The sequence below is a fragment of the Loxodonta africana genome, chromosome 24 (genome assembly GCF_030014295.1).
Source record: "Loxodonta africana isolate mLoxAfr1 chromosome 24, mLoxAfr1.hap2, whole genome shotgun sequence".
In the NCBI taxonomy this organism is placed as follows: Eukaryota; Metazoa; Chordata; class Mammalia; order Proboscidea; family Elephantidae; genus Loxodonta; species Loxodonta africana.
The window spans coordinates 7,074,774-7,090,989 of NC_087365.1; the positions used below are offsets into that span (position 1 = coordinate 7,074,774).

Below are 16,216 nucleotides of genomic sequence, written 5' to 3' on the forward strand. Positions count from 1 at the left end.
ATGAAATCAAATGTTGGAATGAAAATAGAATATAGTAGGCACGATGGTTTAGATAGCAACCTACTTCCCTAAGGTAGATCCCAGGGTGATTGATATGGAAAAAAGGTGTCCCCCACCCCCAACAGTGCTCTGATATGCAGCCATGTATAGATTTATACACAAAAACATATTTGTCTCCAAAAACGTAAACCAGGAGGAAAATATATCCCCAGAATCTAAAAGAACTCAAAGTAGTTAGATTGGAGATCAGTGTATCTGGAATCATGTTCTGACTTTTGTTTTGGTTGCTCAGTTACCTGTGCCGTGGGAAACGCCCTGGGTGCACTAATAGCGAGCACACCTGTCTCTGAGAGCTCAGTGTTGGCAAGTGGGAACAGGGTATGAGTACAGCAAGGTCAAGACCACATCCTTTTTCTAAAAGTCAAGGAAGTCTTAGTCTAAAGGAGTTACCGCATGTCCACCAAATCGTTGTTCTCATTGATATGGCTACTTCTTATTTGTTACGGAATATGCTTATTATTTAACTAATATACTCTTAAACCGTACATTTTTAACTAAAGTTTTAAGAAGAAGCCAGAACATTAAGTCAGTGTGTGTGTTGGTTATATTTGGCACAGAAGTGATTCTTCTATTTCTTTCAAGTGTGTTAGGAGAGGGGCTTTATCAGAGTGAAGAAATTTGGATCTAGGCGCTGACTAAGCAGTGAACATTGGCGCCGTAGCTCTAAAACGAATTATGACTCATAGACTTAGGTGCTGGTGTACATGGGAACAACCCTTTTAGAAGGCAGTTTGGCACTGGCTATTCACTTGTGGAACAGCTCTGCCCCTTAGCCCAACATCCTCCAGAAACACTCCTTCCAGTGCTCCCTCAAGTGTGAGTATGGCCACCAGCCGTTCTCGAAAGCAGAAAATCCCCCAAACTCATCAGTAGGGAAGCTGTATGTGTGTGTATGTTTGCCTGTGTATAGTAAGGAGCGGGGTGCATAGTAAGGAGGAGAAATATGCACCAAACTTTTCATGGTGGTCTTCTTTAGTAGGTAAGGTTATGGAGCATTTTCATTTTTAAAGCTCTTTATTTCTTTAATATTTTAATTTTGTCCAACTTTGTATTACATTTGTTTGTAATCAGAAATAAAGGCACAGAATAAAAATAGAGTTGTTTTTGATCCACCTTCCTGCTTAGTGAATAAGAGCAGCTCATGCTGATCTTTGTTCTCTTTCACCTTTGCAACTTGCACCAGGTGGATCTGTCAACCCACTGTGGCTTCATGGGCGGCCTGCAGCGCAATGGCAGCACGGGGCAGACGGCCCCCTACTATGCTACCTCAACCGTGGAAGTGATTTTCCACGTTTCCACAAGGATGCCATCAGACTCAGATGATTCACTCACCAAAAAGGTAAGGGGCTTCCTCGGGGACTTCTTAGCCACCCTTGTTTGTAGGTGAGGCTCTTCTGGAACTGGAGGGAGGCCATGAGTAAGACATGAATAAGACCGATTTCCTCTGGCCTCCAAGTCAGTGTCTTTTTTCCTCAGTCCACAGTTCAGCTAATCTGAAATACCCTAGTTGACACACACCACATAAAGAAATATACGAAAAGCAGTCATTCACTGAGTCTTGAACCCTGAGATTACGGTTTAGGAAAAGGAAGGGTCTTAATTGTTGTTATTTTTGGATTTTTCTCCACATGAATATTACCTTAAAGAAGATAGCAATTTTTAACCTATCGGATTGACAAAGATCATGACATGTCATAAGCCTGTTCTGTGGGGTTGTAGGAAAGCAGGCCCCTCTCAGACACTGCTGCAAGGTGGTTTGGCAGTAGCTACCAAAGTGACGAGTGGGTGTGAGCTGCTGGCTGGTGGACCCACGTCTGGTGCTTACCTTGAATCCTCCTTGAACTTTGCCCTGGGAGCAGTGTAGAATGCAAAGGAAACCTCCTCCATCCCTGAGGAAACCCCCAGGACACACAGCCCTGTACTTCCAACCTGCAGGCTGTTTGCCTCAGGTAACCATCTGGTAAGAACTAAGGAGTTTTAGACTGGGAAGGAAGCTTAGAAATCTGATCCCACTTCTGTGAGTTCCCAGGTGAGAAAGGAGTCCCTGAGCAGCTGTGACTATAACCCGGAACTGAGGACAGCAACTGGATGGGTCAGGAAGTATGCAGTTCAGATGCTGACTACAATACAGCTGGTCTTTGAGGCGGTGTGTGTGGCGGTTGTAGCCAAGCCCTTTAGACAGGCAGACCTGGGTTCAAATGTGTATCAATTTACTTAGCCAGCCTGTGTCTCAGTTCCCCCATCTATCAAATGAGATTAAAAACACAGCCTGTGTCACAGGTCGGTTGAAATAAATGAGATCACACCTATAAAATTGCTTAGCACCGTGCCTGGGAAGATCCCTGTAACTGCCAACCATCATCATTGCCCATAGGTCTGATTCTTTCTCCCCTGCCTCCTTAGCCAGATGATTGATACTGGCCATGGGCCTCACTGTCCTTGCTTCAGTTCTTTGCTCTGTGGTCTTGCCTTCTCACCGTTGCAGTAGCAGGTATTTAGACCAAGTGCAGTGAGTGGAAGTGGTGTGCCACAGCGTGCAAGGATGTCTGAACTCAGCACAGCACAACCACAGACACCTCCAGTAGTGATAACATGTCTCAGAGGCTTCACTCCCCTGACCCTCCTCTTCTCGGTCTGAGAAGACCACCTGCCGTCATGTCCTCCTGTGGATGAGAGTGTTACAGCCCAGAGGTGCTGGCAGGCACTGGTTCCCATAGCGGGTGGTGAAGCTGGTTCTTGGTCCTGGGTTTTGATGGCTTCCCCTGTCTGCTGTGGTCTTGTGGAAGGGACCCCTGGCCTTCAGAGTTCACTCATATCTCAGAGAACCTGCTTCAGATTACCAAGACCCTAGTTTTGGCAGGGCTTACACGTCCTTTTTCATTTGCAGTACCTGGTAAATGGCTGCTATTGTGTAAATATGTCATCGTATTCTATGGTTTTCTTATGAATGAGAGCAATTTTGGTAAAATACATATTTACAGTCACACAGTGCATGACACCTGCTCAGACAACATCTGACCGCATGTGTATCCGTGGTCCCGTAGGTTATAATAGAGTTCAGGAATCCTGATCAGAGAACAGGACGTAGCAGACCTAACACTTCAGCAGTCCCAAACCACGCAGTATTCTCATAAGCATCACAAAGTAGTGTGTGCATCCATTATTACAAACCATTATATATATTTAACTCAAATTTTTAATATAATAGGCTTTATGGCGGTCTGTTCTTAAGTACCGGTTGTCCAGGGACTGCCTGCATGTAACACTATGCTCACACCGCCTCCAAATCACGTAACATCCTATTTCACAGAACCTATTGTGGAAGTTAAGTGACGCGTGACCGTATATGTAAAGTATATTTTTATTCAGTTATTTCTTAAGGAAAGTAAGGTGGTCTTTTTTAAAGAAAAGACATATTTTCTTGGTAAAACATCATCCTACAAATAATGTTCTGAGGCTTGGCCTAGTTGAGAGATTCCCTACTGTAATAATCACAATTCAGCCGACACCTTTTGCAGCTCCAAGATTCAGCTTCATTAGCAATAAACTCTCTTTATCAGGATGTCTCACAGCTAGACTAAAAATCAGTCACAGTAACAGCAGCCCACGGTTCCTTGTCCTAGTCTAACTAAATTGTCCCTAACAGTTTAAAAATGAGCTGCAAAATTCCAAAGTGATGTATGCTCCCTTCTGCCCCTGTCATGGGGGAACTTTTTCAGTTCTGCAGTCCGGTTAGAACCCCGTACTGAACTCTTGATCCTTCTCTGCAGAAATTTGTTAGCTCTAGCTAGATTAAATTTTTCACAGCTAATCTAACTGCTGTAGGGGTTTGCAGAGTGGGGACAGAGCTTTGCTATTGGATTTGTCCAATTCATTTGACTCCAGGACTATAATTGCACTTATGTCTTACAAGGCTTTTATAGCCTCAGGCTGGCCAGCAGCATAAAAAACAAATTGGCAGTGATACAGTACGAGTGAAAGGGGATGAAAGGCCCACATTATCAGTCTCCAGGCAGCACTGTTCTGGCAGGAAGTTTCTTGGTTAATTTACAAATAAAACTTAGATTTTAGGATGGGCACACTGTCAGCTGAACAATGGGGATGTCAGGCCTGACTGTTACTTAGTAAACGTTGCAGCCGGGCCCACTGAGGAGCAGGAATCCTTCAATCAAACAGATGACTCCTTCTGGAGCCAGCTGGCGATGTAATGCAATTAGTTGGGAAAGGAGGTCAGCCTATTAGGTGTGTACCACGACCAGTGTCACCAGTGGCATGGCGACTGGCTGCAGCAGGCAGAATGACTCAGGCGGGGAGACTTTGAAACTCTGTCATAAGGAGAAATGGCAGGACACAAGCTGATTTCTTAAGACATAGGAGCGAAGCATTTGTTCTGAGTCTGGTAAGCATTCGTGCCTTCTGAAGCCTGTTGTGCAGCTGAAACAGTGATTGGCATGAATTACACCTCCATTCAAGGAGAACCATCATCACTCTGTCTGGATTACATAAGAATCAGGCGAACTTAGCACTGAGCACACTCACCCTTGGATTTCTAATTTCAGTGCCTCTAATAATCAGAACTTTCCAAAACTTCCAAAATGACACCTCCGTAATAAAACCCCCTTTGAACTGAGCAACACTTTGAGGTCTGCAAAGTGTTCCCGTGTGTTCTGACATGGCTGACGGTTTGCCTCCTTGTTCTTGTAGGCAAAAGAGAGTATGTTTTTGCTCTGTGCTCCCCATTTATCAGGCAAGTACTCCTGTGGCCTTAGCTGTTAGTTTTTTTAATTAGTTAATTAAACTGTGACGTGTCCAGATGTCTGAGACACGTAACACCGAAAGCAGCTACGAGATGATGGATGTTGTATTATTGACACGCAAAAATAGCTCTTCCTGGATGTCACAGTTGCGCCCTGGTAGGATGTCTGGTCCTTCGTGTGATACCATTTTCCTTTGCTATGGTTCTAGAACACAGTTGCAAACAAAATTAGGAAAGACTAACTTGGTTTATGTAATTGAATGACCCAGTTCAAAAAGGGGAGAATAATTGCAGAATTTCAATATTCACGGTATTATCTCAGAGCTAACGCTTTGCAGCTTAACACTTCTGGATCAGAAGATGCTGTCCTCTGGGTTAGGGTGCTGGCATCTGGTGACAGCAGCCTGTTGGAAGCATGTTTACTAGGTGAGTTGTTGCCATTCAGGCATTTGTGCCTGCATTCTGCCAAGGGTCACAGAACTACCCAGAAGGTTGGCTTTCTGTGCACAGTGAGGGGCACAGGTGTGAGCTCTGGCTTTAGCTCCCACAATTACTTCCTGTTGGTCTTGATGCACCCCCACCCCACCCCTACCAAGTTTCAATTAGATACTACTACTGTTTTCCTTGAAAATACGGCTTCATTGTGTTGCTGGCAATCTGGCTACCATGTTTTTACTCCAAAAGGACTGAATTTCAGGAGTGTGTTATGAGGTCCCTACGTGATTAAAAAAGAAAAAAAAGCCCTGGTATCTAAGATGGAGACAGATATAGAGAGATGTTCAGTGTTATTATGAGAACCCAGTGTCATCATTTTTTTTTAACTATTTATGTAATGAGCTGCCTGCTGTCCTTTCAGCCTCCATATGTATATGGGAAGGGAGGAGAAGAAGAAAGTGAAAAGATACACTGGGTAATTTTGCATTTCGAAAGTCATAGACACCATTAAATTGCTCTGGACCGTCGTGACTTGTGCTCAGCACCCACATTGCACTTGTCTCGGGGCCCATATTTGGGCACAACTGAATTGTGCACCCTCGCTGTAAGTACAGAGATACAGGTGCGTGTCTGTTTTTAAATAATTGACATGTCCAGTTCTTCTCAGAAGTATTTGAGAGTGAAGAATGAGAAGGCATCGCAGCAAACAAGCTTCCTTTATAACCTCATAAATGGAAAGGAGGCCGTCCATGTCGGGGTCGCCTCTGATTTTCTTCTTGTGGGCAAAAAGTCTATAAAGAAATTACGTTTGTACTAACATGTTTTAAATGCATAGTTTTTTTTTAATCTCAAGACAAAACTGAAACATTAGCTGTGACACACATCTCTATTAAAATGCCTCTGAATTTAGTCATTTTTAGTGTTTATCTTTTAAGATAGGCTACGAAGCAAGAAATATGTTTTCATTGTGGTAGATAGCATCCTTCTGCTGCTGCGTGTAAGAGAACTGAAACCGCGAATTCTCAATAGGTGTCAAAGGGCCTTTACCCTGTCAGCTTGGATGGTTAACCGGACTTCAGCTTTGGCCGACGTTTTAATCGTTATAATCTAGTTTTTTTTAAGTCACGCTTTCCGGCTTGCTGAAATGATTTCATATGCAGCTCTCTCCAGCCCAGGGTCGTACCGTCATTATGTGGGAGGTTTATCAGGGGTCTTCCTGGCCCTGGAAGAACTCTCAAAGGGTCCCTTCCTTGGAAGCTTTCTAATACCTGCTCAAAGAGGCCAAAAGTGTAGGATTTGTTTCTGGACTTTGTGGCATCTTTGTGTACATACAAGGATGAAACAAGCAGGGCTGAACTGTTTGAACTGTGGCAACCCAAGCAGCCTTTGGTGTAGGTTTAGGTAACTGTGGAACAGTAGGAATACACTGGCTCGAAAGCCTCAGCCCAGGTCCCCAGGCCCCTTCTACCACACGCCAGACACTCTCCTTGGGTGGCTGGTGCCTTAGCCTTCCTGAGCCCCTTTTCCTCCTTGTAAATTATCTCTAAGGATGATGTGGTCTACCTCAGAGAGTTACTGGAAGGAGTAAACAAGACAATATGTGGGAATATACTTTCTGTACAGTATGGCCCTCTTTAAGTGCTAAGTACTATTGTTCTTATTAAATTTAAGTAGTGTTTATTAGTTTTATAAACAAAGGTAATTTTATACCTTCTTAAAGGTTTATTATAAGTCAAGATTCTTATACATTCAGTAACAATTGTATTATAATGGTTTATGTTCTCTTATGTTCATGTTCTTTTTTTCTTAATGAGCATTGAATTGAGAGTCTTAGAAAGCTCTACTGTAATGTAAAATAAAAGACTCCTGTCATTAATTGTTTAGAAATGTGCTCAGCAATTTAAAGCATAAGACTGATGCAGGAGTAAAACTCAGTTTTAAAACTTCTTGAATTATTATTCCGCTATAAAGACAAATAAAGTCCTGAAACATGCTACAGTGTGTATGCACCTTGAAAATGTTATGCTGAGTGGAGTATGTCAGACAGCAAAGGACAAATACTGTATTTTCCCACTTATGTGAAATATCTAGAACAGAAAATGTTAGAGACAAATGTTTGTTAGTGGTTACCAGGATCTGCAGGGAGAGAAGAATGGAGAGTTATTGCTGAAGGCGGGCTGAGTCTGTTCGGGGTGAAGGGAGACTTTTGGAAATGGATGGTGGTGATGGTGGCACAACATTGTAAATAGAATCAGTGTCACTAAATTGTACAATTAAAAATTGTTAAAATGGCAAAATTTTTGTTATATATATATTTTATCACAATACATTTTTTAAAAAAATCCCAGGAAAGGTCTTATCCCCACCAGTCATAATGTTCCATGCAATGCTTACATAAATTATCTCAGGACCAGTAAGTTTCGTAGAAAATGAGCTGTATTTTTATGCACTTCTGCTTTTTAAATCCTCATGGAAAACATTGGTGCTGTAGCCTTTTTTGATAATGAAATATTTTTGCCGCTGAGTATTATAATTCAATTTGTAAGCCACGACCCTCATAAACTGCTGTTATCACTCTGATTAATAAAGAGCCAATTTGCTGTTGCAGCTCCGTCACTTGGGAAATGATGAGGTCCACATCGTCTGGTCTGAACACTCCAGGGACTACCGCAGGGGTATTATCCCAACCGCCTTTGGAGACGTTTCAATCATCATTTACCCGATGAAGAATCACATGTTCTTCATCGCCGTAACGAAGAAACCTGAGGTGCGTTTTCACTGCCTTATTGCTCTCACTTATTGCTGTGTGATTCACTGTCATTGAAAAACAGTGAGTGCTAAGGGGACCTTTATCAACTGGTGAATATCTTAAATGTATCTGAGTTACATGTGCTGTATAAGAATTAAATATGAATTGGGATTTTCAAAGAATCTTTCATCATGAGCACAATATTCTATGTTTCATTACTTGGCCTCTTTAAAAATTAGTTACTTGGCCTCTTCAAAAATTACAGTGTCAAAGAAATTCATTATTTTTAAAAGTGTTAAGTTTTTAAAACTTTGTAATTTAAAAGAAAAATTGTACTTTTAAATTTTGGACACATCAATTAGTAATAAAATGGAGTAAGGCACGTATCACATCTAGCATCTTGTGGGTAACTGGGAGTGTGGCGTCCAGCCTTCCCTGACCGGTGGAGCTTGCCGAACTCTGACTGATGGCAGTGGAGATCAATCCTAAGGATTGAAGACATGTCCATGAAGAGCCTCAGCCACTGCAGTACAGCCTGTGTGTTGATTTTTAACAATTGAAGCACCTAGCCACAGAATCAATTCAACCATGTCAGTTAGTATTGATCATGGAAAAGGATGGAACAATCCAATGGTCTGTATGCCGTGTACTAAATTGGCTGCTGTTTCGATCCTTGTTATGCCTTTAGTGGTGTTTTACAGTGCTTAATATAAACCCATTGCTGGTGAGTCGATTCTGACTCGTAGTGACTCTATAGGACAGGGTAGAACTGCCTCATAGGGCTTCCAAGGCTGTAATCTTTATGGAAGCAGACTGTCACATCTTTCTATCGCTGAGCAACTGGTGGGTTCGAATCACCAACCTTTTGGTTAACAGCTGAGCGCTTAACCACTGCACCACCAGGGCTCCTTTGTGCTTAATATAGTGATTTATTTTTGTTTTGGAATTATTAATAGGAGTTTTTTTTAGACATTTAGCATTCTTGGTATTTCTCAGCTTGAAATTAAATATAACGCCCCATTTTCATTCCAAATTGTTTTCCTGAGGGAGCTGTATGTTACCATTCTAAAAAAAATTTTAAGCTTTAAAGTAATAAATAACTGAGACTCACTGCTCACACTGGGATTTATAACCTAATCTAAAATGTTAAAGTTGTCAGGATTAAATGAGCTAACCAATGGAAAGTGCTTCAGATAGTGCCCAGACCATAGTAAAGCTGTTACAGTTTTAGCCATTATTATTGTTACTGCTGTTATTATTATTACAGCTACTACCATGGAAATAGAATAAGTAATGAAACCCAGGCTTAACATACTTTTTATTACTCAGACTAGATAAGTGTGGGTCAACTGCTGAATTCAGAAAAGTCCTGCTCTGGCTCATGAAAAGCCTGATAGAACTGGTTGGTGGCTTTATAAGATTGATGACTATCTTTTTCACTCAGACAGCTGAAGCCCTCTTTCTATTCAGGGAGCAAAGATGCCAAAAGTTACTTCATATTAAATATTTGCATTTATCTTCAACCCGGGTCTCTGTATGTGTGAAGCTTTTGCTTTTTTTGGTATAAGAAAATGGTTGTTAGCGCTCACACTTGTGTTTGTCTGTGAAGAGCACTCCTTTAGTTTTAAGAATTAAACTGAACATTTCAGTATTAGAGAACCAATAAACTTTTTATGTTGTAGCTTTCAAAACTAGAAAATGTGTTTCTTTAACATTTAGCATATGTTACTGACTTTAATATTTACCATATTTTAACGTGGCCTGTAAAATGTCATTTCGGGTCATAAAAATGTCATCTTTATTTTTTCAAGTAAATAACAAATACAAAAGCTGTTTTGGTTCACTTTGTAGTGTCAGAAGTTATTTCTAAAAACAGTAGTACACTTAAAATGCATGAAAATCAACATTAACATACACATACCTTTTAAATTTTCTTCATAAATTGTGTGTTAGCTTTATAAATTTGGCCATAAATTCTGACAAGATGAATTTAGAAAAATCACTTTCTGAATATTTTAATTCAAAAAGCCTAAAGGGAAGAAGAGTATAATGGCCAGCTGGAAATTTAGTGTTATCCTTACATTTAAAGCAGAAACCATTACAATGTAATAAAATTAATCCAGACATTTCCAGGGCAAGTGTGGCTGACCTTTTGTTCACCAACCAGTGACCCCCGGGTGAATGCAGGAGGCTCGTGGAAGGAAAGTCTGTTTGTTTGGCTTCAGTCCCTGGTATTTAAATTGCATTCCCTAATCAAATGAAAAGGCTGTCCTCTCTATCAGGTTACAGACTCCATGGCAACATTTGGCCTTTTATATCCATAATGTTAGCCTTTTTGTTTGCGTCTAAGTAGAGACACCTGGAGCAATGTTAACATTAACCGATTTAGCATTAATAGCTTCATTATATAAGAATTTCTGATCAGATAGCTGTTACTTTTGTTATATTGCTTCAGCTTGTATTGTTGTCATTTTTTATCTCCCTGCTTGGCAACCAGGCAATGATTTGCAAATTTTTTTTGTCTTGATTAATTAAGCAATATAATTATCAGTAACCGTGATGCAGTCTTCGCTCAACAAAGCTTCTGAGAGAAAACAATGGTAAGTCTGTTAGCATGAATGCATTCCACGCGTCCCAGATGCACGAGGATATTGTGGACAATGAGAGGAAAGGCCGCCTGTGAGCGAGGACAAAGGGTGCCATGCAGACTCGACACAGTGCACATACCGCCAGGGACATGCTGCGGGCTCCCTGGGACACAGACGCCTCGTTAGATTACAGCTAGTCAGCAGAGATTAATTCTCAGCCATTTGCTGCAATAATTTACCCATTCCCCAGTCTTTTAACTAGTGCTCCTTACTATAGAAGTGAAGGCTTTGTACTCAAAAGATTTAGTTAACCTTGCCTACTTTTAGGGATCTCCACCAAAATCATTATTTTTGCGTAGGAATTGTAGTGAAGCAGCTGCTTGAAGTTGAGGAATATTTCTGTTGGGGGAAGACGTGCACAAGGTTCAGAAATGGTAGGCAGAGTCAGAGTTGCTCTTTCAGCACCTCTGTATTTCAGCTAAATACAGTGTGACTTTACTCTAAATACGTTTATTTTTACTGTTCTCTGGGCAGCCATACTTCTCAAAGAATCATTTTAATCCATTTTAGGAGCGGGGGAGACCATCAGTACACAGAGGTCCTGCTCATTGCATAGAGTCATGCATATTCAAATAGTGCTTTCACTCACTCTGCCTCATTAATAGCCTATGTAATGATGTAGGGCTATTTGTGATACAAGCGCACAGGCAGCATTGCTTCCAAGGCCTTTGAAATTCAACATATTTCGCTTTTTCATTCCATACACCTCCCTTAAATACACAAATTATATGCCTGGCAGAGCCCGCCTCCTGCTAATAATACAGTCTGCGAAACGGTTTAAGGAGCGTGGGCGTGCGCGTGTCCGCGGGGCGTGGGCGCGCACATGAACGCGTGTCCGAGGAGCGTGGGCGTGTGTGCGCGTGTCCGAGTGTGGGTGTGCTCGTGAGCGCATGTCCGAGGCGGGCGCGTGCGTGTCCGAGGAGCGTGTGCGTGTGCACGCGTGTCCAAGGAGCGTGGGTGTGCTCGTGAGCGCGTGTCCGAGGAGCGTGTGTGCGTGTGTCCGAGGAGCGTGGGTGTGCTCGTGAGCGCGTGTCCGAGGAGCGTGGGCGCGCGTGTCCAAGGAGCGTGGGTGTGCTCGTGAGCGCGTGTCCGAGGTGGGCGTGCGCGTGTCCGAGGAGCGTGGGCGTGTGTGCGCGTGTTTGCGGAGCGTGGGCTTGTGTCCGAGGAGTGTGGGCGTGCTCGTGAGCGCGTCCGAGGAGCGTGGGCGCGTGTCCGCAAGTCCGAGGAGCGTGGGTGTGCTCGTGAGCGCGTGTTCGAGGTGGGCGTGCTCGTGAGCGCGTCCGAGGAGCGTGGGCGTGTTCGGGCCCAGCATCCCTGCAGCACTGGATAGGCCCCAAGTCCTTTACAGTTCTCTGAGTAACTGCTGCCAGCAATCTTGTCTTTTTTTTTGTACCAATCCTCTAATTTCCAGTCGGGCACTTGCTTCTTTTATTATAACTTTTTTATTCTTTTAGGTTCACTTAGGGGATCAGGTGAGAAATGTGGAAAACTGTGTTGTCTGTAGTTTTAATGAAACGCCTACCCAAGAGATTTTGCTTTTCTAAGTTCGTATGTAGAAATTAGGGTGCTGCACGTGGTTTCCTGGTTTGTGGGGCTGCTCTTCTCTCTTGTAGAGGTACTTCTTTTGTTGGCCATGTAAAACGTTCTATGCAGTGTGTGGCGCTAAGGTCGTGTACTTATCTGCTCTTGATAGATAGTCCTATCTCTTAGTGATGCGACAGTCCTGACTTCGCAGCCACTGAAACTGGGCTTATCTGGAGGGCGATCTAGGGCCAGGCTGTTCACCTGGAACGCCGGCTTGACCAGTGCGACTCACTGGCGACTCTCCCCGCCCACTCTCCTGGCTGGTTGGGAACTCTCGACGGATTCTTCTCTTATTGACCACTTAACCTAAAATGATTTTCTCACTCACTATTTTATTTCTCACTTACTATTTAAATAGTTCTGTTTGTAGAGATTACGATCACTATTGTGATTACTGTTAATTTCACAGGACCTGTCTTTATACCCGTCATTCTGTGATCTACACACCTGTTCTCCTGCCATTGTAAAAGCACGTGTCCTTCCACACCTGGTTTTAGTATTTTGGTTTCTGAACTAATATGTGAGGACCATCTAAGATTAGGTCTGTGGCCTCTCTAGCTGTCACCACCCACCCACCAGACCTTATAGTCAGTGACACAGGCAGACCTAATGAGTATGCTTTCCTCTCAGCCTTTCTGCCTTAGGGAGTAAAAGGTGGAAAACTTACCTGGACGTAAGTGTTGCTTTCATTTGGATTACTAGGACATTAAGTGGGGAAATAGCTGGGGATGCCAGTGACAGCAGTGCGGAGTCATAGACATGAACTGTTTCTGCTGGGCATTTGAGTCCAGCCTTGGCCGGGTCCCCACAGCTGTTCTTCAGGCTTTTCGTTTCCCCCTCAGGGATATTGATGCTCCGTGCATTTTCCAAGATATTCCAGAGCTTCCCGGTTTTCCCGGATCCGCAGTCTAGGCTCCCCCCACCTGCCTTGCTTCCTTTAATGGTCCACCCTCCAACTTTCCCACTTGGCTCTAAAGGGTCTCACAGGATCTGTGTGCAGACCTTTGCCTTTTTCTGTTTATAGTCTTTCCTTTTATTTACCTGTAATGTTTTCATCATTAACTCTAGGCAGGCGTTTTCATATAACACCAACTAATGCTTTTTTTTTTTTTTAATTAGTATCTCCTGAAACGCGTTTTGGAGAACACGGCCCTGGCCAGAGAGAACCAGCCACACCTCCCCCTTTTGTTCCTGTTTTACACTTCTGCCTGGAGTGCTCTTCCGACCACCAGTCTCTGCCAACACCCACCAGTCACCACCGCTTCTCGCAGGAGACTTTCTGTGGCTCCTGTCAGCTAGAAAGGGCTGCCTGTGGCTGCGTTTTCTCTCTACCCACCTTAAAGCTTTTTTGTCTTATTTTTTGCTTTCTTGAATACGTGTTTTTTTTTTTTAATTTCCCCTGAAAACTACTTACGGGTAAAAGCCCTGACTTAGTCATCTCTGCATCTGCCCGCCCCCTGCAGTCCCTGCAGGACTTTGATCAAAGAAGTCAAATAAATAATTATTAAACAAATGAAATACCTGTTTCTTTTGATCTAGAGAGAATATATATATATTTTTTAGAATTTTTTAGCAGAATTTTAGAGTCTCCTGATAATCCATTTTTTCCAAAAATTATCTTATGCTTTTTTAGAGAAGATGTTTATACAACATGAGGATAGAAATATATGAAAATAAACATTTTCTCAGAAACATACGTTACGGTTGTTATCTCAAAATTATCTGATTTTTCTACCTTTTCATTAGAATTTTTAAATCAATATGGCATTTGAGCCTTTCAGCCACTCTGTGAGATCAGTAGGGCAGGCCACCTCCTTCTGTTTTCCACACAAATATGTAGTTGATGTGAATGTAAATAAATTACCCAGGAGTACTTGGTGTCTGAGTGGCTGAACCAAGTCCAGAATCTAACTCCTGTATTCTGATACAGATGCATTTGTTCTTCTGGCTGATCCATGATCTAGTCAGTATTTTTCACCAACGCCTTAATTCAAAGGCATCAATTCTTCTTCAGTCTTCCTTTTGCATGCGTATGAGGTGATTGAAAATAATATGGCTTGGGGTCAGTTGCACCTTAGTTTTCAAAGTGATTTCGTTTTAACACTTAAGACTTTTGCAGTAGGTTTGCTCAGTGCAACACACTGATTATTGACTGCTGCTTCCATGGATGTTGACTGTGGATGCAAGTAAAATGAAATTCTTGACAGTTTCAGTATTTTCTCGGATTATCATGATGTTGTTTATTGGTCCAGTTGTGAAGATTTTTGTTTTCTTTATGTTGAGGTATAATCCATACTGAAGACTATGGCCTTTGATCTTCATGAGTGAGTGCTCCAAGTCCTTTTTGCTTTCAGCAACCAAGGTTGTGTCATCTGCATAACCCAGGTTGTTAATGAGTCTTCCTCCAATCCTGATGCCGGTCTGTTGAAAGTTCATCTATGAAAATGTCTTAATAGGTGGTTATTTAGGAAGGGCTATTCGTATTTGTGTGGTTCTGTGTACACATAAAGGAGCCCTGATGGCGCAGTGATTAAGCAGTTAACTGCTAACCAAAAGGCTGGCGATTTGAACCCACCAGCTGCTTCACAGGAAAAAGGTGTGGCAGTCAGCTTCCATAAAGATCACAGCCTTGGAAATACTATGGGGCCGTTCTCCTCTGACCTGTAGGATCACTATGAGTCAGGATCAACTCAATGGCAACAGGTTTTGGGTTTGGGTACACATCTAAGAAATCTGCAGCTATGTTTGTGAAGTTCAGCAGAAGCTTGAATCCTAGACTTTTATATTATAGTCAGTCACCCAGCTCTGGCATGATAAAGGTGCTGCCCCAAAACTGGATACAAATATAAAGGTTCTGTCTTTGTTATGAATACAATGCCTCCAGTTTCTAAAACGGTATGTGTATCTCTCCAAACTAGGCAAGTCAACCCTGCATACCCTGCCTTTAGAGTTTTCATCATGGCCTGGATCTCCGTAGGCCTGTGCGTACCAATGTTCCAATTCCAGAACTTGTGGGCTGTTGATGAGGAACTTTAACAGAGCTCAGGCGTTCATTGCCCTGCTTTGGAACATCAGGATATCTCAACTGAGTCCTTGAAAGATTTATTCCCACAGATCACATGGAGCCTTCAGAGCACTCTGTGTCCCAAGGGTTCCCATCCATCCTTGCTGCAGTGATTTGACACGTCCTTGTGTTGGCAATACTGTTAGCTAATACTGGGACATGGACGTAAGGGTCATCACTTCTCTGCAAAAGGCTTTCTTTGCTTTCACAGCATCCAGCCAAGAGGCAGACCTGGATGTAAGAGGACCATGGCCTCAACTGTGGCCTGTTAAGAAGAAAATAATGTAGGCTATACTTTCTAGGTTTGTGCTTCCTCTCATAGTGGTACTTCTCTTATTTAAGGAGTTTTATAGTAGGGACTCCACATATATCTCCTAATTTGGAACTGATAAGGAAATCCAGTTTCTTAACATTATCATGGGAAATCTTATTAATCCCCAAGCTTTGGTCTTCATGCCGGAGAGGGTAATTATGAGTCATCAGAAACTTTAGGTGGCTGTGAGTATACGTGCTCAACAGGGATGAAACGCTGAGTTCAAGTTTCTGATTAGGATTAATATTTGATGTAGTCTTCTATTATGTTTACCATTGAGCATGGGAGCAGGAAGAGGTGTCCTAGAAGCCCTTCTCCTTGCCCCCATTGTGTAGCAGCATGCCTATTCCCCCTCCATAGGGCCAGTTCACACTATGGCCACCTCTTCTGCTTTGGTGACCAGTGGTCTGGGGAGCCTGACATGGTCCAGTAGCAGTTTCTAATTGAGAGGAGGGACCATTGTATCTTTTTCTGGTGGGAGCACTGCTTGCTTGTGTTTTAAAAACTAAAATCAGAAACCAGTATCATCGGAACAGAAGAAAACATTTGCATCCAACTATGGAAAAAAACATTACTGTGTCTTGTTCCCTGGTTCTAAGAATATATT

The 16,216-nt window shown here is 42.6% G+C and overlaps 1 protein-coding gene across 13 annotated transcripts in view; it reads left to right on the forward strand.

The window, feature by feature from the left end:
* Positions 1-16,216, forward strand: part of RALGAPA2 (Ral GTPase activating protein catalytic subunit alpha 2) — a 421,554-nt gene that overhangs the window by 280,809 nt on the left and 124,529 nt on the right. For 11 of the 13 annotated variants that reach the window (XM_023549982.2, XM_023549976.2, XM_023549977.2 and 8 more), the window contains 2 exons: positions 1,244-1,399; positions 7,860-8,018. In XM_023549982.2, coding sequence (XP_023405750.1) covers positions 1,244-1,399; positions 7,860-8,018 — 315 coding nt within the window. Of the gene's footprint in view, positions 1-1,243; positions 1,400-7,859; positions 8,019-10,536; positions 10,601-13,351; positions 13,593-16,216 lie in introns of those variants that run through there. The other 2 variants (XM_023549983.2, XM_064275725.1) reach the window with 2 other exon arrangements.